Here is a 27,367-nt window from a genome sequence, read left to right as displayed (position 1 = left end):
TTAATCAACAAGAGTTTTCATAAAGCATTCATAAGGATTTTTTTTTAAGTTGAAGAGTTTTCTCATTCCAGATTTCTGAACTTATCTGTGCTTTTTTTAAAAAAAATGATTTGGGGAGTTCCCACCTCTTTAAAAAATAAAGTAAGGTCATTCCACCATGAATGACCGCTTCAAATCTTTCCGATATGCATGAGATTGTGCTGCAAGTCCCTTTTCTGCAATTTTCTTTTGAACTCCACACTATTTGAGAGCCAGTATGGTGTAGTGGTTAAGAGCAGCAGACTTGTAATCTGGGGAACTGGGTTTGCGTCTCCGCTCCTCCACATGCAGCTGCTGGGTGACCTTGGGCTAGTCACACTTCTCTGAAGTCTCTCAGCCCCACCCACCTCACAGGGTGTCTGTTGTGGGGGAGGAGGGGAAAGGAGATTGTTAGCCGCTTTGAGACTCTTTCGGGTAGTGATAAAGCGGGATATCAAATCCAAACTCTTCTTCTTCTTCTATGTATAAGCATATCTAGCCTTAGGGAAATTATGGTTATTTCTGACTTCTGAACTCTACCCAGTAGATGGCTCAATGCTCTACAGTCAATCAATGATAACACAGGCAATGATAAAACACACATTAGATTTATTCAGCAGCAGCAGCATTTTCCAGTTTTCTAATCAAAGTACGTATCAAGGTAATAAAACCAAGCATATTAAAAGAGGGATAGCACTTGGCTTTGAGAATTCAGGTATATATATATATATATATATATATATATATATATATATATATATATGCTCCAGAGAGCAGATGTCTGTTATGAATTACGAATCCTGGTGTTATTCTCAGTAGCTAGGTCAGGAACACTAAATGGCAGCTCAGACTATTCCTGGAGTGGCACATACGATTTTCCTGAAGGGTTTCAAATTATGGCTACAAAGCACTCTTGATCAGTAGTAAAAACTAACAAGATGTATAGTACAAGGCTGTATCAGTAAAAATGGTTTCCCTTTCTATTGTTGCCCAGCTCAGGAAATAAATAGTTGACAAATATCAAAAATGTTCACATGAAAAACATCGGAGACGGCTCATTTTAAAGCGTACCAGCATTGTTCATATTGCTATGGCACAGAAATCAAGCATTTTGGATAGCGGACTAAAATTGGTTTTAACCATACACAAATGACTTGCAGAGACTTCAGCTGAGAATAGAACTCTTCCATTGATGACCAGAAAAACAAGTTGCTAAATTAAATGTGGATGCAGCAAAAATGTAAAGCACACCCCAGCTTCCTACAGACATTTGGAATGACAGTGTATAAAACTGGGACCTTTTTATGAGGGAAAGAAGGATTCTATTTCCAGCAGGAAAAATATTAGCTCGAGAAAAACATTCTGTGCCACTTGTAATTCTTTTGTTGCCCAAGAAAAGAGTGGAGGAAAGTTCATACGAAGAGGCACCTATTTTTCATATGCTCTGGTATGTAAAACAGAGATGGACAGAAGAAGAACCAGTGCAGACTTAGCAGAGCGCTGCCTATAAATATATGCTCTGAAGGTTGTTGCAACTCAGCAGAGGGCCACCACCTTCTCCTCTATATTATTTAGTATATTTAATTACATAGGGGGTGCACCCCTCATGATGCAGTTTCAGAATAGATTCATACGAAAACATTGACATCCAGATAATCTTTCAGAAATTTACAAATGTACAGTATATTTATAACATTACTTTCAGAGAGTGTCAGTGCAAAGATATACATATAGTACACCGTGATAATTGCTCATAAAAATAGGCATTGACATGTGTAAAAAATAATAACAACAAGGCATGGTTTCAACAGATGTCTCCAGCTAAAGGCTAAATATATTTCTTTATAAAGAGATGTGAACCATTTTTTCCTCCTTCTGTTTACAAAAATATATGTGCAAACGAGTGTGCCTAATTATTCCCTATTTGAGCTAGTTATACAACAGAGTCCTCTTTGACGAGATTGGCGGTGTCTTTGAATGAATCCTCAGTTGCTGTATAGGCTAACGGTTGATCTCTTTTGAGAGTAATCTTCTGAGGCAGCGATGGAGATGGGGGAGGGACACTTTCAGCATCTCCCCTGTGTTCCTTGTCCATCTGAAACGACAAAATGTATTGCACAACTGAGATCTTAAAGCTGATGCATTGCATTGTTGCAATATAGATGTCTCCAAAGTTGTGTGGTTTATTACCCATTCATCAGCATTTTAGTGGTCCATGCCAGTTTTACGTTTTAATCCATCTGTCATAATGACAGACCAAGAGACAGATAGACAGATGTCACCCAGCACTGCCTTTTTTTTGGGGGGGGGGAGAATGAATTGGAGCAAATTGACTTTACCTCTGAATAAATTGGATTTTCAAAGTTGGTACTCTGCTTCAGTTTTCTTTTAAAGAAGCTCCACTTTGACTCCTGGAAGTGTAAAAAAGAAGAAGTTTAAAACTGTGCACTTATTTTTAGATCAATGGTGATTCAACAAACACAAGCTGAAAAACGGAATTATTCCAAGAAACAAAAAAAAGTCTGACTATTTAGCACCTGGTTTAACCAAATGTCAAGGATGATCACTGTTCTTGCAGCACAGACTGAGGCAAAGGTGAAGAGGAAAGACTAAAACAAGATGCATGGTGGAGTTAAACAGGCACAGCTTTTACTTATCAGATCTGAACCAGGCCAAAGTGTGCATAAAGTGAAACACAGAGGGCAAGAATGGGTGTAAGAGGAGAAATAAACAGGCATAAAGATGCAGACATTTACAAGTGATGACCACCTTTGGTTTTGATAAACAAAGCATTCTTGGTGCATATCTAAATTATTTGCAGCATCATGGAAGGCAATACTTAGAGCAGACCCATTGTAATCAATGCACTTAAGTTACTGATGCCATTGATTTCAATGGGTCTGGCTCTGAGTATGATTAAAATTGGACATCCCACATTCATGAATCAAGCACTGTAGGGCACAGAGCTTGACATCCAAGGGCTCTACTAAGCAGGATGCCTCATTCTCCATATTCAATCCTGGCACATTTTGCGGAACAGCCTTCTATTACCAGTGTTGCATCTGTACTTGTAGGAGGCTGAGGAGCACTGGGAGATACTGGTGTGGCATATACTGGGTTCTCGAAGTTTTCATTCCCTTCGCTGCTGGAAGCTGTTACCTGTTGACACAAAACTGTTTGAGAAAAACAGCAAAAACATGGGAGCTATTTCATTTATTCATTGCATTTATATACTACCTGCCTGCCAAAGCACTCAAGGAGGTTTTAATTAAAAAAATAAATACTAAAGCAAATAATATAAAATGTAACATTGACCAGGTGTCATGAGACTGGTTGGACACAAAGGAATGGTGGGAGGAACCAGCTGGGGAACCACCAAGGGAGTGGTGGCGGGAATGATGAGTGATCACAGAGAGAAGAGGGAGAAGGCTGGGAGGAGGTGTTGGAAGATGAAGAAGTAACAGGGCTTAGTGAGCAGGGAGAGTCTGTGGCAGAGGGAAGTAAAGAATCAGGGGCAGAGGCAGATGCTGAAGCAGGAGAGTAGGAAGAGGGAGGTCAAGAGACAGATACGAGTCAGGCTGGTGAAGAGGCACAGGTGTCTCCTGCTGCTGCTGCTGTGACAAGCTCCTCTCCTCACTGGTCTCCCAGAACCAGGAAAAGCATGAAGAGAGAGGAGGTGAGATTAGTGCCACACAGGCACAGTCTCCAATTGCTTGCAAGAAACTCTGGAGAGCAGGAGACATGAATATGGCTGCTGGGAGGCAGAGACTTTTAGTCTTGGCAACAGATTTCATGGAGTGGGGACCTACAGGGCATGAGCTGCTGTGTTCCACTAGGCCAGAAACTCAGCCAAGTCTGTGAAGATTGTGTTTCTTTGAACTGTGCTATTTACTGGCCAGCTTACCCACCAGGGTTGGGAAGGAGGGGGCAGTCTAACTGAAGGAGCCCCTTGGTGTCTTCTCTGCCTGCCTCCCTTGTTCTCTTCCTCCTCCTCCTCACAGAAAAAGATGGTGTCTGTTGGGCGCTGAGTGTGTGAAATGGGACAATCTGAGCAGAGCAGGCCCTTGGGCTGCCTGCCTTGCTCTCAAACATCTTCAAACCTACAGATGTACTTTCAGAAGAAGGAAGATTGGCGAAAGCAGTATCAAATGATCAAATAGGCTAAGAAGTATGAAATAGGCTAAGAAGAATTAAAGACCACCTATTATGTTTGTCCCTTACTTGTGTGGGAGGGACTACGTTCATGTCCCCAGCTCCTCCGTCTTTCGTCGTATACATCGGGTTCTCAAATGTGATTGGCTGCTTCCCAGTTTCAACAGCAAAGTTTTCATTCTGAGAACAACAGTGAGATGCTCACTTCCAAATAATATTGTGTGCTTTTCAAATAAGTTTTAAGCAGAGTGGAATTAATGAACCCAACCTAGTCATGGCCATTAATTTCACTGGGTCTCCTCTGAGTAAAATATAGCTGAATACCACCCATTAATTTTATAAATTCTTAAAGCAAAACGTAACAGTAACATAAGAATTCCATGTAATTTTAATTCTTCTGGGATAAATATTCTCTCTCTTTTTTTAAAAAAAACCAAAATATAAGCATTGTATGCTCTAGAATATATTCAACCCAGCATGGAATTTACTATACATTATTGTTTCCAGTGACATATGAAAAGAAGAGTGTATGAGATTATCAAATCAAGCCAATTCTCCTAAGTGTGGCTGAAGGATGGTGCTCCATAAATCATTTCAGCTGGTAAAAATAAAAGCATTTTCCCATCTGCCACTCAAAAATGCCACACAATAGAAGGCAAGGTTCTAGAAATCAAACATATTGCAAGAAAATACCCCCCAGACCCTAATTTCCAAATAGATACCTGTGGCCCTCCAGATACGGTTGGACTACAACTCTCATCATCCTGTACTGGCTGGGGCTGTTGGGCTTCGGAGTCCAACAATCACTGGAAGGCTGCAAACTCCCTCTCAAAATCAGGAGGATTTATTTATTTTTCATGGTGGGAAAATGGCTACTTTTGGAGGGCATGTGCATTAATCTTTGTTTTACACTGGGAATTTATGTTCTCCTTGAGGACAGAAGGCTAGTTGGCATACCGAAGGGTAGGCTGAAACTTCAAATGAGTATCTGACAAGAAAGGAGATGTCCACTCACCTCCTAGGTGAATACGGCAAAAAAACCCAAACCCATTTTAAGGAACTAACAATAAGAACACTGCAAATGTGCAGTCTAAAAGCCGGCAAGAAAATTATGGAAACAGAGGGAACTGAGCTCCCTTCCTCTACGCCTCTATGAGGCAGGAAAGGTAGGGCATGAAACTGCTCTGTGTCAAAGGCACAGCCAGCTGCCTTCCTGTTTTGAAGGAACAGAAATGGACAGAGGAGAGCCAGAGTCTGTTTTTCCTCTCAATGGCAGAAGATCAGCCTGCACAAGGAGGTTGAAAGGCGGTGCATTTTAGGATGTGAAACCCCAATAGTGCCAATTGATAGTAATGTCAATTCCACTCTGGCCTGGAGCAAACTGCACTGGGAAAATAATATTTACCATATCCTATATTTGACTGGAAATGTATTCTAGGGTCAGGTTAGGTGTGACGATCCTCCCTTCTCTATTACTAACAGTGTACTGAAGGAATTCAGTTATTGTTCAAACAACCCACTATTCCTTCTTTCTCCCAAATAAACTCCCTGTTTTTTATATGGGTTTGCTAGTACATAGAGTACAGTTCCAGCTTTCCAAATAACGTGGCTCTGTATCCTTAAAAACTCCAGGCAAATGTTACAGGAACAATCTTGTGCCCTCAGTAAGGTTTCCCTCTCAACTCAGGTTCACCTCAGCAGCTATTGCCTCAGCACTTTAGCCTCTGCAAAGTCACTCTTTCCCCTCCACTTGCCTCCTCTGTGCATGACTTTGGGATGCAAACTATCCACCTGCTCCTCAGGCTTAGTTTTATCTCCCCTCTTCAGTCCCCACCCTTTTGAGTTTAGATACGTTGCTGGAATAAGGAGGAACATCCAATTTGACACAACATAGATGAAAGCTTTATTTAACTGGAGAACATGTATATTTCTTTATGGTTTCATTTGTTTAAACTCTTAGTTCATCATCTTCTTTTCATATAACACAGACTTGTTAATACAGCTCCTGCATCCCTCTCTAACACTCTACTCTCCCAACTGCCAATTCCCAACTGCCAACTCCCAACTGCCTTTTAGAATGCCATCTAGCGCCGCCTCCCAAGGAACACCGGCCTATAATGGGAGTGATAGATTAACCCACGATGAACCGGAATCATCATCAGGCACCATTCCGCCACATGGGGGGGTGGTGAAAGATCTCCTACAGTTTCCAGATCAACTAGCATTCCAGTGTACAACATTCCCCAACAACTCCACTTCTAGAGAATTTGCTGGTGCGATTTTTTTGGCATTGTTACAGGATCTTCGATATAATATTCAGAGACAGCACAACCGCCTCTGAAAACACAACTGGCTCTTAAACACACACACATTTATTTCAACTGAACATGTGCAAGGGAAGTTCCATGTGAACAGGGTGGTTGAAATCCAAGATCCACCAGGGTGGGACAGTTTGGATCCAGTAGATCTGAGGCTTTCTGGGCTCAGTGGGCCAAAGCTGCTTTTAAGTTCTCACCCTGGCTGAACTGGAGATATGCCAGCATAAGTTCTGCACCCTGGTTTAGCTGGTGGAACTCAAGTCAGTGTTACTTATGCCAAAAGTGGTGTGGCAGGGGAATCACGAGAACAAGGAAAGACTTACACACCTACTCCAAACCCCTTTCAGCTCAGACACGTGACCTAGCAACCTGGTGAAACTCAGCCCGGGGGAAAAGGATGGAGTAAGCTAAATTTCTCTAAATGTTTAGATTGGGGAAAACACGCACCAATAGATAGGATTGTTCTGGAAGTGTGACCCTCATTTTAGAAAGTATGCCCATTTTTGGTAGGCAAAGCATTTCCCCATCACAATACTACAGCGAGGGGGCAAAATGAGGAACTTCATATGGAAGTGGGGGGGGGAGGCAATTCTTACCATTTGCATTGCTCTGTCAATAGCAGATTCTGCTCCAAAGCCAGGCACACCAATGTCCATGGTCACATCAGCTCCAGGGCGGAATGTTACCCCACTGCCATTTTCCGTGGATTTTACAAGAATGCTTAGGCTTTGAAAATAAGAACATTTTAAAAAAAACAGCAGAAGATGGCTTAATAAACATTACCTTCTCATTGTGTCTTTTTTTAAAATCAAGTTTTAATTGTTTGGAACTGATGTGGTAATAATAACTCATATGATTAAAAAAGAAAAGTCAAACTATTTTTCGAAGAAAAGCATTTCTAACACCGCATGCAGAAGTCTCCATTGCTACTTAAGCTGAGACACTTCAACATATCTCTCCTGTGAGCCAAATGTCCTTGGGGGTAAGGGCTAGAAAGTGTGGATTTGTTGATATGGCAAGATATATGGGTTCACTGCGAAAGCTGCACATGGCACCTCCAGTCTTGAACACAGACAGCCCCTGTACCCATGTTCCTTGTCCTGTCCCTTCTATAAGCTGACTCATGAAGAACGTCTGGGTAAGTGTTGGAAGGGGAAATAGGGCTCTCCAAAGACATGGCAGATAGCCAACATAACTAAAACCATTTTTATTTGTTATCTGGGATGAACAGTTGAGTGACAGCTGGATGACGCCTTCAGTTCTCGACGAAGACTTTGTGAAGGACAATGCTATCGATTATGGGTATGCAGAGACAAGAGGAAAGCAATCTAGGCACTGGAGTCCAGCATTCACAAGAGATCAGTAGCTAAATCTGAAATCCCACAGACATGAACCAGAAAATGCACATAGAGTTGTGTCTACTGTGACTTCATTTTTCTAAGAGTGTCAATAAATTCTTGCTCTTCCTCCAATTCAAAGCAACTCTAAGCATATTTTTCTTGCAAGTGAACCACATTGAACACAGTGGGACTTACAGGTAAGCATATATATATATATATATATATATAGGACTTGCAGCTTCAAGAAAATGACGCTTCAAAACACGTATGGTTTTGTTGCTCGTTATCAGCAGAGCCTATTGTGAACCCCTTTTAACACCTTTAATGTGTACACAACAATATATTGAGACATTTAGACCTTGCAACACCTACCTTGGAAATTTGGGAAGCGAAGGTAAGAGAGAGCCCGTCCGTCTGTAATTTAAAAAGCCTCCCACAGCCAGAGAGCCAATGATGATCGTCAGAATGATGGTCAACAACACGGCCAATGCTGCTACCAGAGAAGACAAAGGGTAAGCGAATGATATGGAAGATACCGCTCAGATGTCAACACTGCCTCAAGAATAACTGGCTCTCTCATGCAAATGCTTTCAGGCCTGTGATTGGTTATTCTGGATAAAAGTATAGTTCAAAGCTTACTTGTCCCAGGAGGCACACCCCTCGACAATCCCGCTTCGCAGTAATTTCCAGTATAGCCATACGGACATCTGTAAAAGGGAAGCGAGATGCCTAACTGGAATTGACTACTAAAACATGGGCTCTATTTATTGCCCTCTGTGAGGTACATCGGCATGGCATGGTTTTTCAAACTCATTCCTTAGTAATTACATGTTTCAATGGGTGCACACACACACACACACACACACAGAGAGAGAGAGAGAGAGAGAGAGAGAGAGAGAGAGAGAGAGAGAGAGAGAGAGAGCTCTGCTGACTATTCACTTGGAAATGAGCATGTAGGGATGCTGAGTCACAAATGAAAGAATTAGGCTTTGTAAACATTAAAGAAGATTTGGTTTCAGTGGAGTACCAGTGGCCCCTAGAGGCTCAACTGAATGCAAGTGTGTGTGTGTGTGTGTTTCTTTTTTTGCTGTTCTTAAGAGATATTCCTTTAATTGGCAGAACAGGCATCTGAGTAACTTGTCCTCTGACAAGTTTATTTCTCTTAAAAATAAAAATACTTGCTGCATTTAAAATTGTCCATCTTCAAGGAAGAGTCTTTGCTTGCCATTTCCTCATTTCCGAGGCAGCAGATATTCAGCTTTACAAACACCTTTAGAAGGAGGTCTTAAGAGCTACAATGAGCAAAAGCCTCATTTGAGGTGAGGTAGCTGTTCTTGGGCTGTACCATTTCAGACTGCTTCCCCTCATATAATTCACCCCATGCAAATTCAAAGCTAGAAAAGGGTACCCTACGGCTTTCGCCCCAACGTGCTAAGTTTTGAATGTGTGCTGTGGGATGAGGAAGCATTCAAACATTCCACACACCCCTTCCACCTGCAGCTTGAAATGGCACAACCCAGCAATGGATACAGCTTATCAGTGGGACTGATACTCATTGGTAGCCGTATTCTGGCTTTCGGTACCCATGAGCACTGAATACATGAAGAGGCTATGAAGAAAGCACTGACTAGCCCTGCTCGCTAGGCCACTGACATACATGCTGGCCATGACGCGCCCTGGCCGATACAAGATTGGGGCCAGTCTTGAGCATAGGTAGATGCGTGGGGTTCCCTCTATGGTGATGGAATCTGCACAGAGGACTTTGTTAATGGGCACCCAATAGAATTCCAAAGAAACAGAAGCTCTGGGTGACCAGGGTTCCTGCTCCCATGGAGGAAGCACTATGTGACATGCATGCATCTCTGTATAGCTCGCCCATCAGACTAATGCTCTTCATGTGTCAGCAGGATGCGAGTAGTGACTGGTGTACATTGTTCCGTGAGTCATCTAGAGTGCATATTGAAGAAAGGCAGGGTAGGGAAATTTTGTAACGAGCACCTCTTTTCGCTTGCAGACGTTGGCGATGTTACAAAGTGCAGATCTTCATGTGCTCCACACACCTTGCCAAATCTCACCTGGCCCTTCCATGTAAACTTACTTGCATTTAGGAAGCCCACTTTCATCAATGTAGCATGTCCCTCCGTACATGCACCTACAGGCAGGAGGCATCGTAGGAGGAGATTCAATGGCTATAAAAATGGAAAGCATGGGTTAATAGTCTTTATGTACTCTGCAAAACATAAAGCATCTTATCAACCTCCAATTATTTCCACCATTTCTTTACCTGCATCGCATTCTGTCGAACTGCCTTCCGCAAAACGAGCTCCTTGTGGGCAGGCACAGGTGTATCCTCCTGGTCTCAGCAAGCAGAGGTGGCTGCAGACATCCTTGCATGGATTGGACACTGTAATGATAAACAAAGACACACCTGAAGATCTTTTAGGAGAGCTAATGGGATCCTTCCAACCAGACAAGGGAAATAGGTTGGGAATGTGGAAGCTGTAGACTCGGTGGAGACACCGTGCTGCTCCATAGGCTTGCAGACTTGTCTCTCCTCCTTTCACACAGACATTGTCCCTCCCTGTCAGTTTTTGAACCAATCGGTCACGTTATCTCTGCATTGGCATTTCTGTCATTCGCAATTAGCGCCAAGCCACAGTTTGCAGCGATGACCAGAAACAGGTATTTCACTAACAGTGGTTAGTGAAAACACAGTCATAATGCAAACTGCAGTTAGTTACAAAGCTCCTAGGAAGGAAAGGATGGCCGCATAAGAGGGGAAGTGAAAGGAACAGGGAGCAGCAGGCAAGCTTAATTTCCTAGAATAATTAAATTGGCACCAACCTCCTGGGACAGAAGCAGGCACTACAAGATAAATGTCTCTGAAGAGCATCTTGAGTGTTTTGCCCCATTTCTATCCATGGCATACACCTCAGGTAGTGTCTTGCTGTTTTAATTACACTCCTAACACATGCTATTTCCTGACCTCCCCTACAGAACCCCAAATGGCAAGGACAGCTACAAAATTGTCCATGCCTGAGATGGGCGATGCAGGCAGGCAGGTGAATTCATTACTGCCTCTGAGATGAACATGATGTACAAATGATATATTGCAGTAATAAAATGGGAACAACATGCTCCCTCTCTGGCTCACAACCAGCTTTCTTGGATGTTTTAAGAAATATGATGCCATTATTCTCTTCAGTTGTTGGTCTAATGACTGAATCGCAAGAAGCTTTGTATGCAGAGCACCCTTCCAAAATGGTGCTGCACAGGTGGGAAGCCTCTGTCCAACACATGCAGATGTGTACTCAGTACTCATGCACTGTGCCCATGCATGCACACACCACTGAAAGATGGCTGGTGCTGTCAGCTTCAACTGCGCCCATCATTCATTTTGTGGGCAGAGGCAAATTCCTAACATGCCCTTTCTCCCCAGACAGGTGATCAGAAACTCTTAAAATGGACAGTAACAACCTTCTCTTTGGGGCACATGGAATCTCTCTCATCTGAAGGGCCGCATTCTATGGTGGGCAGCTTTCCAGGGGCCACAGGAGAAACAGAATTGCCTCACCCAGAGGAAATAGCCCCTTCTTTATTGAACTCCATCTCTCCTTCCTATTCTCCGTTTGAGCCATGAAGAACCATAACAACACCATATCACAAAGGGGAGAAAATTGTGTACAGTGGAAACAGAAAAAGGAAGAAGTCATAATTCACAGTTCAACCAGAAAGGCTTATTCAACAGCTCACTCGATGAGGACTCTGGTCAGCACCAGTTCTATGCTTTCAAAAACATTGATATCATGCACGGAGAGAAGTTGTAGGCTATTAACATTTACATAAGCACTAGGGCAATAAAACTATACCAATGTATACAAGAATGTATGGGACTATCGTATATTGTTTTTTTCTGCATATTTTCGCTTTTATATGTATCTTTGTTGTTGTTTGCTCCCTCTCACTTTTCCTTCTTTTTTTCTGTATCACTTTATTTCTTTGAATTTAAATCACCTTAATAAAATATAAATATTTTAAAAAGCAAAGCTATGAATCACTATGGAGGCAATATACAAGGCTGGTCATTACCTGACTGATTGCATCTGTGCTGGTGATAGATACGGACTTGAGTAAGCCAAGGGTTTATAGTCAGCATTTTTACTTTCTCTCCTTTCCCGAATTTGTCTTCTTTCCAGACTTCCCCTCTTTCCTTAGATATCCAGTATAGGTGACCCTCGAAGACATCAAGGCTGTACGGGCTGCTAACTTCTCGGTGAAATAAAACAGCAGGTAAGTTAACATGCAAAAGGCGAGCAACGTTGTTGGTCTAACGAACATGCTTGAAACCAAAGTATACCTTCCTCCACATCATATTATGGCCATTTCCTAAGCTTTCCTATTAATGTATGCTTTGGAAGCAAAATCACAGTGACCTGTGGGAATTTCACAAGTAAACCAGAAGCACTTTCAAGATTTTTCTCACAAATGAAAAGAGCAGAAGAAACTCTGCTCATGTGTACAGAATCTGCACTACTTGCCAAATCTATACTGTTTATGTATGCATTATCCAGTATTGCAGGGTATTCTCAGACTTTCTACTCTGGCTGAAAATTACCGAGGCAAACAAAATGGTGGCAAACAGAAGCAGAGCTTGGCATAATCCACAGGCAATTACTGACATGCTTTTCTACTGAATTCTAATCCATCTTTGAAAATTGCCGAATTATTTGTTGCAGCATTTTGCTTGCGACAAGAGATTGCACAGCTTTACTTTCCTCAAGATAAATGCAGACATTTGCTCTGGAGGCATTTTGCCCATCTCCTGCCATTTCTTCTCATAGTCTCCTTTCAATGTTCAACCTGGACCTGTTCCCATACACTCCCTGCAAACTGCATGTTTCATTCATCCCTCCTCCCTGGTCCCTTTTACATTCACTTCTTCCTTACATAAAAGTTTTCCCTTCTTATACTCTTGCTTTCTACCCCCAATTTACACTACTACTAATACCCCATTTCCTTCAACACCTCACCTCCTTTGGCAACTTTCCCTCAGTGGAGAGACCTCCCCCCCCCCCGTCCTGAACTTCTCTGTTTTTTGGCCACCCCTTTACAAGAAGTTATTGGTACTGGCAATGGTTGAACCAAAAGCACTAATGGTTAGGGAGTGGTGTTGTCAAGTGTGGTGGCACTGAGCAGGCTATGACAGAGGCCCACTTGAAAGCGGCCCAAGGTCCCCAGTTTGAGGAACTCTAATAGTGCAAGTCCCTTGTCCCTCACTTCATCAATAATAACCACTCTGCCCCCAGCCATCTGCCACCATAGATAGCCTCCGAGTATCTTGGGGAAAACTTTGATTAAAATTGCCTCAGTCCATGTTCATATACATACGTCCATGCAGAACAGTCTTCCTGTCTGTTCCATCAAATCTCATCGATTCAATTAGGTTTTCCTTCATATCACTCCAGTAGATTCTGTCATTGTTCAAATAATCAACTGAAAGGCCAGTTGGCCAGCCAAGGTCTTCAAAGACCAATGTCTGCCTCTGCTGCCCATCCATCCAGGAGCTTTCAATTTTGGGTTGCCTTCCCCAGTCAGTCCAATACATTAGCCTGAGGAAAGCAGAACCAGTATTTTAAATGGTTAGATACAACATAGCAAAGCACACAAACGCCATGCAGAAAAAGAGAGAAACCTCCATGAAATGAGAATCAAGTTGGTAGGAACTTGGGAGTTCATGGCTGACCACTTTCCCCCCTCAGAGAAATGTACTCCAGAGTCCTTTTGTAGCTATCCAACTTTATTTCATATTGTGTGCACAAGGCTCTGTTTATCTGTTCATGCTGCATTTCATTTTATTGATTATTCCTACAGTATTCCTTTGTCTCTTTTATCCTTTCTGCAACCTTGTAAGTAAGATCGAGAGATTACGATGTACCTAAAATCAAGACAATGGTTTTCACAGCAAAATATCCCAAACTATTGTCTCTCTGCTGCGTCATGAAATTATTTTGTTTCTAAGAACCATTCTCTTTTTCTCTCTTTTGTGTTTTCCACCAATAAGTCCCTGTTAAACGATTTCTTTACAATGTGCTATTTCATGTTACGTTGATAAATATTCCATTTAAAATGATAACAGTGACTCCCATCAGAGGGGATTGGCGCCAATAACTCACAGACAGACACTAATTATGCTTGCTGTTTCTAAGCTATGTGGACTTAGCCCAGGGGTCCCCAGACTTACCGGGCTTCGGGCCGGAGAGCAGGGGAGTGCGCGCGCAGCAGGCCGGAGGGCGGGGGAGGGCGCGCCCGTGCGCATGCGCACACGGTCGGGAAAAAATCGCCGAAAATCGCTTGTGCGCATGCGTATGGGCCTCCCCCGACCCGGAAGTGCATCGGAAATGACCTCTTCTGGGTCGGGAGAGGCCCATACGCATGCGCACAAAGGATTTTCGGCGATTTTTTTGCCGATTTTGAAGATCGCCGCCGCGCCGTAAGAGCGGGCGGCGGGGGGTCGTCGCGGGCCGGATTGGGAGGCTAATTGGGCCGCATCCGGCCCGGGGGCCGTAGTCTGGGGACCCCTGACTTAGCCAATGCATAGACAGTGGAGCCCAATACCTAGGCAAAGTAAAAAGCTATTAATGCTCATCAATATGAGGATGATTTGCCTTTGAAACTTTCCCACAATGTAAGGGTTCATTGTGGCCTATTTTGTTTGTTTGCATGCTGCTTGCTTTTTATGCCCATTTTTACGACCATCTGCTGATGAAACAATTACTGTGCAACACAGTTAACCCTGAACTGATGTACTGCTTGTTATATGTAATTGGAGTGTAACTGGTGACTTTAGGTATTTATCAGTTCAGTCGTAAGAGAAAACAGCAGAATTCAGCGCAAGGGTCTCAACAACAGAGGGGAGGGAAACCATCTGCCCCGCGTTACTGAGGTCTGCCTCTGCTTCCAGTCGTGACATAAAAACAACCACGAGAAGTCTTGTGACATTTGCCCATCGCAACCTCTGTTAGTTATTCAAAGTATTTCAGGTAACATATAGAATATAGATATTATGATGCATTAGGTATTTCCTATTCATTAGATATTTTAGACAGTTCATGCAGCCTCTCCTTTCGTTTATATTCATGCTTTAAGCTGCCAAAATGCCTACCCGAGTTTGGGGTTGACAGCAATAGCTGCTGGCTGGTCCAGCGAAGAGTAGACGAGCCACTTTCGGTATCTGCCATCAAGCTTTGCCACCTCTATTCGATTTGTCCCAGAATCAGTCCAGTAAAGGTGCCTAGTTGAGATCCAAACACATTTTTAAAAATAAAAAATGAACTCTGTATTTTGTCAACATCAACTACAGTGTATGCGAAAGGCCTTTAAAAAATATTCAGCAGTAAAATGCCAAAAATTCAGAGACAATGAATGTGATAAAATGCACACGAGTTTATGGTTGCTGTGTGAGAGATGTAAATCCCCTTGTTCTAATCCCCCTATTTGCTCCTGGTTTCCCTCTCAGTCCCCTGGAGCAAATTTGGATAGTCAGGGAGAAGTCCCACTTCATGAGCTAAAGTTGTTTCACTCATTAAACTACACTGTTGGATTCAAAACCTGGTTTCCGGAGCTCACAAAAGAACTGATATTAGATCTGGAAGAGATATCAGATCTAAAGCAGACGTGGGGAATAGGATCTGATTGATGGGATTCTCCCCCCTGCAGACCACTTGTGGGTACAGACTGGTTCATCTGTCAATCATCCGATGTACACAATGGCCCAACTTCAAAGGAAAAAACTCAGGGAGTGCTAATTCAAGCTGTGTCTGATTTTAAGCTGGAGCTATAGAGTGTGCTCCCGATTCTTCCTTTTCATCAAAAAGTCACTGTGTTTTTTAAAAATTTTAATGTGCCACCTTTTTTGTGAATTTGGCATAGTGGAAGGTTAAAGAAAAAGATGGCAAATTCCAAATGTACTGCCATTTAGATGCCGGGGGGGGGGGGAGAGAGTTGTGCTCCTGACTCTTCTTTTTTGCCATGGCCTCAACTTTCTCATGCTTAATGATGTACGCCTGGTAAGGTGCACATGGATTGCCCAACATGGCAACCTCTGAGGTCTGGGAAATGTTAATCAGTGGTTCCCTAGCACTGGACAAAAGGGCATTGATAATCATTCATGGAATTAATGCTAAAAATGCAGGTTGTTTTTTTTTAAAAAGAAATGATTAAAAGAAGCTAAAGGTCAGAAATCAATCCTTCATTGTTTCAAAACAGGTAGAGTATCCTAGATCAGCACCTGCACTGATGTTTGGGACATATATGTTTTGAATGAGTCCAGGACTTTTAACCAAAAAGGTTACTCTATTATCAAGCTTTTCCAGCCTGGTCTTTGACTCCAATGCCTATCAGCCCCAAGCTGCATTGCCAAAGCTCAAGGATGATGGGTATTGTAGTCCCAACATCTGGTGGGTACCAGGCTGGGGAAAAACATTCATATATGTATATGTGTGTGTGAGTGTGTTCAAAGATGAATAAGGTTTTCCGAACCATTTTTATTCAGCTTTTTGCGCTTACCTCCCAACCCAATCCACAGCTAAACCAACAGGACTGACCAGGTATCTCAGGTTCAAGTCAACTTCTTTCACGGGATTATTTCCGCTGCTTTCAAATGTGGGGATATAGGCACGTTTGATGGAGCCAAACTCTGAACCACGCCCCATAACGCTGTAGTATATGACACCTGTGGAAAGTTCAGAGATCACTTTCCTTTTTTCTGCCATTAGAAACAATTCATCATTTACTCAGGTCAAGATCGGACCCTAAGGTCACTCAGTGCTTCTGTTGCTGCTATAAGGCAAAATATAAGTCAATTACTCCAAATCCTGACTAGCACCTAAAACGGGCATTTTTAATGAGGGGAACCCCATAGCGCCCTAGAGACCCCAAAAGGAGGAGACTCAGAAACAGGTAACAGGAAGATGGTTATATGTAAAGTTGAATCCCCTCAAAATATTTAATTAACGAAGTTGCTGTGTGTGTGGAACAACATCTGCTCGCATAACAGGACTTTCCTCCCCTTCTCATGTGTGCCCCCTAAATCTGCTCTGGAAGGTTAGGGGGAAACCTAGGTTTAGGGGGGCATAGGAGGGGGGCATTCAGGGGAAAGAGAGAGGGGATTCTTGTTGCACAAGTGGACCTCAGCCCCTGCTAGCATACCCCAATTAGTGTTCTGTTGAATTCCACCCGTTACTTTTGTTCCTGTGGCCAGATTAAAAAAAGAACCTTCCTTTTTAGTTAGCTGAGGGATAGCTGTAATAAATAAATAAATTCAAATATACTCACTGAGGCCTATCCCCTCAGGATCCCAGTGATAGTCTATGGCTTGGATGTGCTCCTCATTTTCAATATAATCAGAATACTGCTCAGATGACATATTATACCTTCGAATGCGGACGTTGTCAGGCAGGAGTAATATTGGTGGGTTACCTGAAAAGACAAGTTAATACATTTCGTCACTCTTGCGTTTAGCAATTATTTCCATCGGGGAATTCAGGGTAAATAACTGATGTGTCAAAGTTTCTGCTTCCATTTTGAGGAAAACATTTATTCTGAAACCCTTGGACCACTTTGGACTGTAAAATTTAGAGGCTGTTCTGCAAATATTCAATGTTTTCCCCATCTATGGATTTTAAATCCTTGCTATCCCTTAGTTATACTTGGTAGCAAGTTTCTGCAAACCTTCTTCAAAGGTGAAGGATTGTCAGGATCCAAAACATTGCTTTATATCAGTCACTTGTGCAGACCTAATGGAATTGGATGCCCCATTTTATCTTAGAATAGCAGTCCCCTGTACAGTAACACAAACAGCTTTCAAAAGTTGCCTCAGTTTCAAAAGTACCTTGCCACACGCAACAAAGATGCTTGAAAAACAGGGCGCTATATATAGACAGGGCATTTTTTGCGTGGTGATGCCCTGCCAGTAGAATACCCTCTGAAGAAAAGCTGGCTGGCACCTACTGTATATTGTGGTCTTTTAGACACCAGTTGAATACCTGTTAACTTTATTTATCTATTTAAGTACAGTAGTACTGTAGATCAGGGCAAGGCAGCATATCCCCCCTCTTTCCTGGTTTTAAGCTGGGGGTTTTTTAGCATCGTTTTTGTGTTTCCTGGGATGTGCTTAGAAGGATTTTCTTTCCCAAATTATCCTTTTCATCAATTATGAAAAATCCCTCGTGTTTGTCTTAACGGACCTGATATATAAGCCTTCTGCTTTTTTTCTTGATTGCAATTCTGGGCGGAAAAGATATAAAAATAATCTGGGTGGAGAAGTTATTAAAATAAATAAATCTGTTTTAACACACAACGAGGTCGAGAACTATTTATCATGTGTGTTAACTTGTCCCCCCCTGCTTCCTTTTCTTTCTCTTTGTTCGAGGCAAGATTCTATCACGCAAGAGCAGGCATAGGCAACCTTGGCTCTCTAGATGTGTTGGAACTACAACTCCCATGATCTGACCACTGGCCCTGTTAGCTAGGCTAGGGATCATGGGAGTTGTAGTTCCAAAACAGCTGGAGAGCCAAGGTTGCCTATGCCTGCGCAAGAGATTCACTAGCTTTGTTTTGGCACTCACCTAAACTTACAAAGGGTTAAACCATGGGCAGAGGAGGAACATGCACTCAAGTCCAGAAGGTGGTTTTTGAGCCTGCTTTGATTGAATGTGCTTAGAAACTTGCCCCATGATCAAGAACCCTCATAAATCAGGGTTCCTGCTACTCACGGGGAGATTTCTCAGCACCTTTTCACGCGAAAACCCTCTTCAGACCTCCACACTAAACAGTGTGACAATCTGAAAAGCAACACGGGGGGGGGGGGGACATTAGGGGCGGGGCTTACATGCACAACCCTGCCCCACCCACAGTTTAACCCTTTCTGCGGTCATGCAAATGCATTCCCTAGTGATTCTCTTTTATGATGGAATTCAACCGACCGGTCTTATAAAGGGTTTATCTTTTGCCTATCTATGCTCAACAGTCCGTGAACCACACATGACGGTCTGTCAGCAAAGTGTCTTTGATTTCTATCAATATAATCTGCCCTTAGAGAAATTACTACAGCTAATTTTCTCTTGATGACAACCAGCTACACCATGAACAGCCCTTCTGTTCTCTGGAAACATGCAGGGCTGTCTGCGGGGGCAAGAGACAGGACACTGAAGATGTCACGGATAAGTTTTGGTTTGTTTTCAGATTCAGCGGTGTAACAGCAGTCAAATGGTTTTACTGAGCCTTACAATCATGATTCTACACAAATGGGTTGGGAAGAAGTGAGCAGAAGACAGCAGAGAGCAGTGCAATGCGGCATGGTGGCCAAGAAAAGAAGAACGACTTGTTTCAGAAGACAGTTCATGGTGCTTAGTTTTAATTTAATTCGGGTCAAATGGAAATGCTGGCTGAGCTTACCACTGGCAGCGCACTGGTCTCCCTGCTGATCCCCAACAGATCTAAATCCCTCTGCACAGAAACACTCGTAGCTTCCTTTGGTATTCTTACAAATCTGGGGGCATGTTCCAAAGATCTCACACTCATCGATGTCTGAAGGCAAAGAGAAAGTATTATGAGCTTTAGCATTTGCTTAATGATAAAATGATTGCCTTGTTGTCGCAGCAAAGGCCTATATAATACACCACTCTTTTATCACAGGAATGGGCCTCTTTGGCTTCTCTTGACTCTCGTCTCCTTTGCTTTGCTCAGGTCATTTTCTTTTTAAGCCCTGGCACCCAAGTTCTGGGTCCACCTCCGCCCAATATTCAACTCATTTTCTCTGTCTTGCCTTTTCTATCTCTCTCTCTCCCCCCCCCCCCCCGGGTCCCTTCCAATTCTCATCTTTCTTATTTCCTTTATCTTCCCTTCCTCTTTTCTCTCTCTCTCATTTTATGAATATTCAGACTATGAGCTTACAAGAATGGAACCTGTTTTATCTTTTTGTGCATAACGCAACGTTAAGAATAATGGCAGCAGCAGTAGCCATACTGTGCGAGCCTGTAAAGAAGTATGTGCACAGATATTTTATTCCATTCATTGTTCTTTGGATTCAATCCAATGCACTCTTGCAAGCAGACACTGCTTTTCAATGAGAAACTACAGTAGCCATTCCAAAGAAAATGAGTCTTCACATGTTTGAAGGGGAAACATGCACTAGCAATCCATCACACAAAGAAGTACCACCCTAACTGGTTAGGCTCTAAAGAGCAACTCAATGAAGAGAGAGAGAAAAACGAGATCCAAGACAGGAAGGTGGTTAAGTTATCTAAAATGTTTTAGGAACCTGCATCTAAATGCTGTGAGAAAAACAGGATTCCACATAAATAAACAAAACATCTCAGTGTGATGAGATGCTTAGGGAGCTAGCACAGAATGTTTTATTAGTGCCATAATGAAAATGACGAGAGTGTTTATTAAAGCTGAGCAATTTGGAGATAGAAATCTATTTCAAGATGAAAGGTACCATCACAGGTATTTCTGTTCAGTTCACTGGGGCTGTATCCAGGTCTGCAGGTACATATAAATCCCCCTTCACTTAAGTTGGTACAGTTGTGTTCACAGATATTTTCAGCACAGGTCCTACCCGTTCCAGAATCTAAACAACAAAACAAAACATAGGTTGCATTTTAATGAGAAACTGAAACAATTTTCTCCCTCATCTCTGGTCCTCAATGAAAAAAAAAAAAAGATTCAGATCCTCAAAATGCATCTATTGAACTCCTGAAATCTCTTGAAGGTTGCTGGGCTTTTTGCTTTTTGTTGTTGTTTGGCACCAATAAGGAACGTTCTGGAGGCATGATTTCCTGTACTGTTTAAAATTCTTTACAAATAGTTTAGAACAATAGTTAAAGAGGCCCATAGGACCTCTCCTCCTTCACAGCTGGCCTAAGCAAAATGTGCCAGTAATGTAGGGATGCTGCTGGCATCCTTTTCTTCTGTGGGATCATGTGGGTTTTATCTCACATGTTCTTTGAGTTGTGTTGTGGATGGAAGGGGCTTACCCAGCCCTTCGCTACATTAGGACCATCATTGCAGTCCACATCGGTGAAGAGGGATGCAAGGTGGAGGGAGCAAGGGAGGCATGCACACCTGGTATCAAGTACGGAGGACTGGGTGAGGAAGAGGGCTTGGTTTGCATTCCAGGATTTATTCTGTTCCAGAGGATTTCTCAACATTTCCCAATAACACGGGCACGCGCAAAGCTCTCACCTCAACATTCCTTTTCCTCCCCATAACCAACGTACAGTTTGAACTCCGTGCAAGCTACTGTGGTACTTACTGCAGCCTACTTCATCAAAGTGGTCCCCGCAATCGTCATAATTATCACATACGTAGTGTAGCGGGATGCAGTTTCCATTGCCACATTTGAATTCCTCAGTAGTGCAAGGTTTAGGAGTGGGTTCTCTGCCTGCATGGAGATAATGCACACACATACCTCCTCACGCAAACATATATCCCGTTTCATAGCATGCATATTACAGACGTTGCTATACAAACTGTGTTAGGGCAACTTTGCCTGGTCCCCTGCGGTGGGCTCCCACACACATCTCAGCTTTTGTCTTTCCAATACCGTTAAAGCTACCTGTCCAGTCTTGGGAGACACTCACAGGGAAACTCCAGAGCTGGGCTTGATTTACTGTTAGGCTGAAGAGCATGCATGCTGCCAGAGCTCAGTGTGTGCTCAATCTCTGGCTGCTAACCCCCCCCCCCCCCCCGGATCCCTGGCTTACAAAGCCTTTGCTCATCCGGGAGGTATTTCTCTCATGGTTGTGGCAAAGCATCTGTTAGCCTGAGAATCAGTCAGTTCTTCCCCAGCTCAGATTTAATCTGAACCACTAAAGAATCCAGGGGCTGTCAAAGCTTGTCTTTTGTTTCAGTTCCTCTCTCGGAGCTCAGCTTGCAGAACTTCAACAGCATCCCTGTAGCTTACTTACTCATATCACACACATCCATAATGTCTGTATCTGAAATCACTGCCTTCCCACACTTTCCCCTCCTTTGATCCAGATTTTTTTTTCCATATCAGGAATACTCAGAAAATGAGAGGTTATGTGAAAACCCACACTGAGGGAGCAGAAAGTATGAGAAAGTAGTGAACTAGAGGAGAATTTCATACAGACGACGGAGAATTCATGGAGGTACTATCCACACTGAATGACAGAATGGATAAGCCCATGTTTCATTCATGGATATAAAGGTCTACAGTATATTCATACTACTGGTAGTGAATACAGTGGTACCTTGGTTTACGAACTTAATCCATTCTGGAAGTCCGTTCTTAAACCAAGGCGTGCTTTCCCATAGCAGCGGGGGACTCAATTTACAAATGGAACACACTCAACAGGAAGCGAAACATGTTCTGCTTCCAAGGCAAAGTTCACAAACCAAAATACCTACTTATGGATTTGCAGTGTTCTTAATCCAAGTTGTTCATAAACTAAGTTGTTCTTAAACCAAGGTACCACTGTAATTGGGGAATAATGACATATTTCTTGAAAAGCACAAGCAACTGAGTGTTCCTTTTTATCTAGCTAACATGTTTGTGAATTAAACATTAAAACAGTAGGATCTAAGAGCAGCCTTAACCTAGAATTACTGTCGATCATCACTAGACACATTCATCTCTTAATTCCTAAATGTTATGCACATTGATAGACCTACAGTGCTCTTCTTTCTCATCGCTTCCATCTCCACAGTCGTCCTTTTGGTTGCATAGCTCATGGCTGTAGATGCAGCGGTTGTTCCCACAGCGAAAACGGAACGGTTGTTCACACGCAATGTCCACTGAAATAGAACAGGCCAGTGATTTCTAACTTGGTTTATAAAGGTAACGGGACCCCTGACCATTAGGTCCAGTTGTGACCGACTCTGGGGTTGCGCGCTCATCTCGCATTATTGGCCGAGGGAGCCGGCGTATAGCTTCCAGGTCATGTGGCCAGCATGACAAAGCCACTTCTGGCGAACCAGAGCAGCACACGGAAACGCCATTTACCTTCCCACTGTAGCGGTTCCTATTTATCTACTTGCATTTTGATGTGCTTTCGAACTGCTAGGTTGGCAGGAGCTGGGACCAAGCAACGGGAGCTCACCCCGTCACAGGGATTCGAACCGCCGACCTTCTGATCAGCAAGCCATAGGCTCAGTGGTTTAATCCACAGAGCCACCTGGGTCCCTTTAACTTGGTTTATAGGATACAAATATAAAAGCTTATTTTAAAACATGCTCAAAATGCTAGGAGCACTGCCAGGGAAGAAGGCAAGGTCTGGCTTTTTGTGTCATCTGAACCCAGGCTTGCGGTTTGTTTCTCTCCAAGCAAACCACAAGAGGCAGCCCATGTTTGGGGAAAACAAGCCCAGTTTCGGACAGGCCAGGCTTGTTTCCTTGCAGTGTACCAACAGCAGGAGCAGGTGACGGCTGAAGCATGTGCGATTTGAGCACACTACTCATTGACATCAAACCATTTGTTTATTTTAGCCATGATTTATTGTGATGATCAAACCAATGCCAGTGTTGCACTGGCCTTCATCAAGGCAAGAGGACTGAAAGATCCTGCACTCTCCCATAGCTCCTCCTACCGGTATCTCCCTTTTGGTACCTTGGTTCTCTCGATATCATCTGACTAATGTAAAATGATGTGTGGCAAATACACGGGTCCAGAGCTCATTCCTGATCCCTGAATTCTAGCTAAAAGGCCAAATATAATAATCATGTTCCGTTACATCCACACTGGGCCCACTGATCCAGTCACAAGATAGGCAAACTCTTGAGGTTCTTCTGGCCCAGAAACGTTTTGAGTTTCCAAAGGGGAAACAAGACAAACCAGGAAGAGGCAAAAAGAGTCTTCACGTGCAAGAAATGCCTACTTTTCACTGGCTGTGTTAGGACTTTAGACATGCACTGAATTTACAGACCAGAATCCTAAAGGCTTGTGTTTCTCTTTGGGCAGCCCATAACAAACTGCTTTTGAAAGCAGAGGGGAATTTTTAAAAAGATCTTTTGACACGGCACAGCAATTGGGTACCAAGAGCCTGTTTCAAACGCATCCTGCTGGATATGCCCAGCCCTTTGGCATGAGCTAAGAGAGTTGTAGGGGGTGGGGTTCAAGGTGGGGTCGATTCAGGCTTTACAATTTTTACTCTGGCTTACAGCATAAGTTAAGTTCTTCGTCTGAGCCATCTCCGCAGTCGTCGTCACCGTCACACTTCCAGTATGGCTGAATACATACATGGTTTCTGCACTCAAACATTGTGCGAGGGCAGTACGAGCCATTAGGATAGCGGGTGGCTGGAAAACAGAAACACCTTCTTTTACTATCACAATCTACTTGTCCTCATAATGCTATGTAGACCTGTACCCACTACTTTGTGGGGCATCTTCAGGAGAAGAAAAGGCTAAGAAGGAGTAAAAAAACCCTACACAAATCCAGAGTGGCACCCCTAAGATGATTGGATGGTGCCTTTTATGTCGCTTTCTGGCAACTTCTGCAGCCAAGCTGGTGTCAAACGTATTGCTCTGCTTCCCTTTGGACCACATCAGTGAGGCCAAGAGGTGAGCTGTCGTCAGAGTAGCCCAGGACCTACATTCACACTGCCCAGGCTTGCACCCCGGGAAGGTCACTTTGGTGCTGCTAATGCAGCAAAAACAGTTCAGGAGGCAGCAAGCAACCAGTCTCTGACCCATTGAAATAAATGGACTTAGGCATGGCCATTAATTTCAATGGGTCCAATCTGTATATACCTTAGTTGGGTACAAACCCTGTATCATTATTTAAGTTCTGCTTGAGAGCATTCAGCATTTCTTGGAATCTTTCTAATGGCAGAAGAGGAAAAAAATACTACGATGTTTTATTTGTCCCACCCCACAGAAAGGAGAGGTTCATAAGGGATTTCAGTAAGTTTCTGCCCCAGATCTAGGCACTCACGACAAGTTGCTTCATCAGAGAAATCCAGACAATCGGCGCTTCCATCACACCGAAAACGTTCTGCAATGCAATGCCCACTGTCGCACTGGAAATAACCTGGGTGGCAGGTCCTTAGTTCTACAAAGTAAAGTAGACTGGCGTCAAAATGTCTCTTTTACAAAAAGTGCTTTTGCAATGTCATATTTGTCAGCTTGCATTTCTTAGTGCAGAAAGTATTGATGTGATCTTTACTATTCTAATGAATTCAAGAGGGTTCAGGAAGCTTCTCTGTGTGAAAGAAACAAGCAGATGTTTGGGTTATTCCTTCAGAGAAGAGGAAGAGTTTGGACTTGATATCCCACCTTTCACTCCCCTTAAGGAGTCTCAAAGCGGCTAACATTCTCCTTTCCCTTCCTCCCCCACAACAATCACTCTGTGAGGTGAGTGAGGCTGAGAGACTTCAGAGAAGTGTGACTAGCCCAAGGTCACCCAGCAGCTGCATGTGAAGGAGCGAACCCGGTTCACCAGATTACGAGTCCACGGCTCTTAACCACTACACCACGCTGGCTGAGTACAGCTGGCTTAAACTGGTTCTGTTATCTCTTCTGCCATGCTGATTATAAAGGTAAGGCCAGAAGGAGTCTGAGTTTCACTTTCTCTTTCTCTCTCTTTTCCTTCTGGTGTGGTGTTCCGTACATAGAATGCTTACTGTTACGGTTTAGTCTTATTATAAGTTATTGCAAGTTAAGTCTGCTGCAACTGGATTTCTTATGGACAGTGCCAATCCTGAATGTATTGGATTTGTGAACATTATGCTCTTTTGCCTTCAGTAGCAGTAAAGCTCTGCTAGATGAAATACAATTGCCTCTGGTCCGTTTTTTGGGACTCCTGCAACGTGCTTAAGTTTACACCCTATACATTGGCGTTCTACTCTGGATCAATATTAAGTAGAATCCCAAGACAATATTTTTTCAATATGACATTAAATTTATTGCATAATCCTTTAGGACCACAGACAGGGCTTTTTGGTGGTGACCCCAACATGTTTCAAATTCTATCCCCAGGGAAATACATACTGCACGGTCATTACTGTTTTTTAAAAGAACTGTGGTATTTTCATGATTTTTATGCCCATTTTTAGGAATTGTGTGTTTTGAAATTTTATTTGTAAAAGTGAGGGCAAGTTGGATTAAAACAAACAAACAAACAAACAAAACAAAACAAACAAACATGCTCAAATTGCAATACCCACCACAGTCCCGTTCATCTGAATTGTCCTCACAGTCGTTGTCATGGTCGCATATCCACCGAGAAGGAATGCAACGCAGGTTATCACACCGATATTCACTTTCTGTGCACTCACGAGGACCTTGCGATAAAGAGATGCAGCATACATGAACCGTGTGGTGCGTTTGTATGCTGAGATGTTTCACAAGCAACTCAACCCTGCGCCAATTTACCCACTCCCAGCGGAGGCTAAGGGTTTGATTGCAGCCTAAGAAATAAGCTATCCTTGCCGAATTCTAGTTAAGAGAATTGGTATGTAAGAGTATAAAAGTAGCAGTTTCAATGTTGGAAATGCCATCTCCTTGGCACTGCATCTAATTATCTTTAGTGTGTTGAGGACTGCCCTATAAATTTATTATTTGCTGCTTAGGTGAAATGGATTTTGCAAAGGGGATTATTTGTCACAGAGATGGCTATCTTTAGCGATATGCTGAAACAGTGTTCCCCAAATTTGGGTCTCCAGCTGTTGTCCCCCTCCCCTACAATTTCCATCATCCTTGACCACTGGTCTTGCTAGTTAGGGATTATGGGAGTTGTAGTCAAAGAACAGCTGGAGACACAAGTTTGGGAAATGCTGAAATAACCACTATATATCTATCTCTACCCTAAGTTAAAGGAGTATTTGTTTTATTTCTGTAATGAGTGATTTTATATTGTGGATTTTTTTAAAAAAAACAAGAACAACTGATAGGTAAGCAGTGAAACTTCATACACATGCACATCTAAAGGTATCCATTAAATGTTACGGGTGAATCCTAGATTCCCGCAATGAAGCAATATCCAATAGTGATACTTAACTTCATACCTTGATCCTGAGAAAACTGTACAAGCATGAAGATTTTAAAATATTTAACATGTATCTCAGGTCGAACTTAATGCAAAATGCACCATTCAAACAGGCAGCCTTTGGCTGCAAAGCTATAGTCGGAAATAAAGGAAATATCTTACTGCAGTTTTGTTCATCAGATTCATCTCCACAGTCATTATCTCCATCACACTTCCACCGCAGTGGGATACAGCGATGGTTATCACAGCGGAAATCTCCCAAAGGATTGCAAGTAATCTCCTCTGCAAGACACATACACAGTTTATATTTGTCAATAAACCCAACAGGCTAACATGCTATTCTCAAATATGAAAACAGGTACAGCAGGCATGGCACAATGAAATGTCAAGCAATTTAGGTAGGTTTTCAGAGTGGCTTCTTAAAATATATACTTTGTGGAAGAGGAGAAAAAGTGTCCCATAAAAGTATTCTCTCTCTATCTAGCTTTTGCAAAAGGTAAACAGAGTGCTTTTCACTGCAATGCGTGATA

The 27,367-nt window shown here is 42.9% G+C and overlaps 1 protein-coding gene across 2 annotated transcripts in view; it reads right to left on the bottom strand.

Moving 5' to 3' along the window:
• Window positions 1-607: 607 nt before the first annotated feature.
• The window catches only part of LRP2 (LDL receptor related protein 2), a 139,288-nt gene continuing 112,528 nt past the window's right edge, over window positions 608-27,367 (bottom strand). Inside the window, exons 58-79 of one of the 2 annotated variants that reach the window (XM_035133370.3) lie at window positions 27,000-27,119; window positions 26,017-26,133; window positions 24,786-24,902; window positions 24,011-24,148; window positions 22,526-22,648; window positions 21,144-21,272; window positions 20,328-20,459; window positions 19,283-19,414; window positions 17,162-17,305; window positions 16,394-16,559; window positions 14,991-15,119; window positions 13,217-13,437; window positions 11,918-12,094; window positions 10,113-10,232; window positions 9,927-10,017; window positions 8,468-8,535; window positions 8,201-8,321; window positions 7,085-7,214; window positions 4,240-4,350; window positions 3,070-3,177; window positions 2,358-2,429; window positions 608-2,113 (exon numbers count right to left, since the gene is read on the bottom strand). In XM_035133370.3, the coding sequence (XP_034989261.3) occupies window positions 1,952-2,113; window positions 2,358-2,429; window positions 3,070-3,177; window positions 4,240-4,350; window positions 7,085-7,214; window positions 8,201-8,321; window positions 8,468-8,535; window positions 9,927-10,017; window positions 10,113-10,232; window positions 11,918-12,094; window positions 13,217-13,437; window positions 14,991-15,119; window positions 16,394-16,559; window positions 17,162-17,305; window positions 19,283-19,414; window positions 20,328-20,459; window positions 21,144-21,272; window positions 22,526-22,648; window positions 24,011-24,148; window positions 24,786-24,902; window positions 26,017-26,133; window positions 27,000-27,119 (2,828 nt within the window). In that variant the 3' untranslated portion in view covers window positions 608-1,951. The remainder of the gene's footprint in view (window positions 2,114-2,357; window positions 2,430-3,069; window positions 3,178-4,239; window positions 4,351-7,084; window positions 7,215-8,200; window positions 8,322-8,467; window positions 8,536-9,926; window positions 10,018-10,112; window positions 10,233-11,917; window positions 12,095-13,216; window positions 13,438-14,990; window positions 15,120-16,393; window positions 16,560-17,161; window positions 17,306-19,282; window positions 19,415-20,327; window positions 20,460-21,143; window positions 21,273-22,525; window positions 22,649-24,010; window positions 24,149-24,785; window positions 24,903-26,016; window positions 26,134-26,999; window positions 27,120-27,367) is intronic. The other variant, XM_060280370.2, reaches the window with a different exon arrangement.

Source organism: Zootoca vivipara, chromosome 1 (assembly GCF_965207765.1).
Source record: "Zootoca vivipara chromosome 1, rZooViv2.hap1.1, whole genome shotgun sequence".
Lineage (NCBI taxonomy): Eukaryota > Metazoa > Chordata > Lepidosauria > Squamata > Lacertidae > Zootoca > Zootoca vivipara.
Note: the sequence above shows the minus strand (reverse complement) of the source record. Positions and strands in the feature narration are given on the sequence as shown.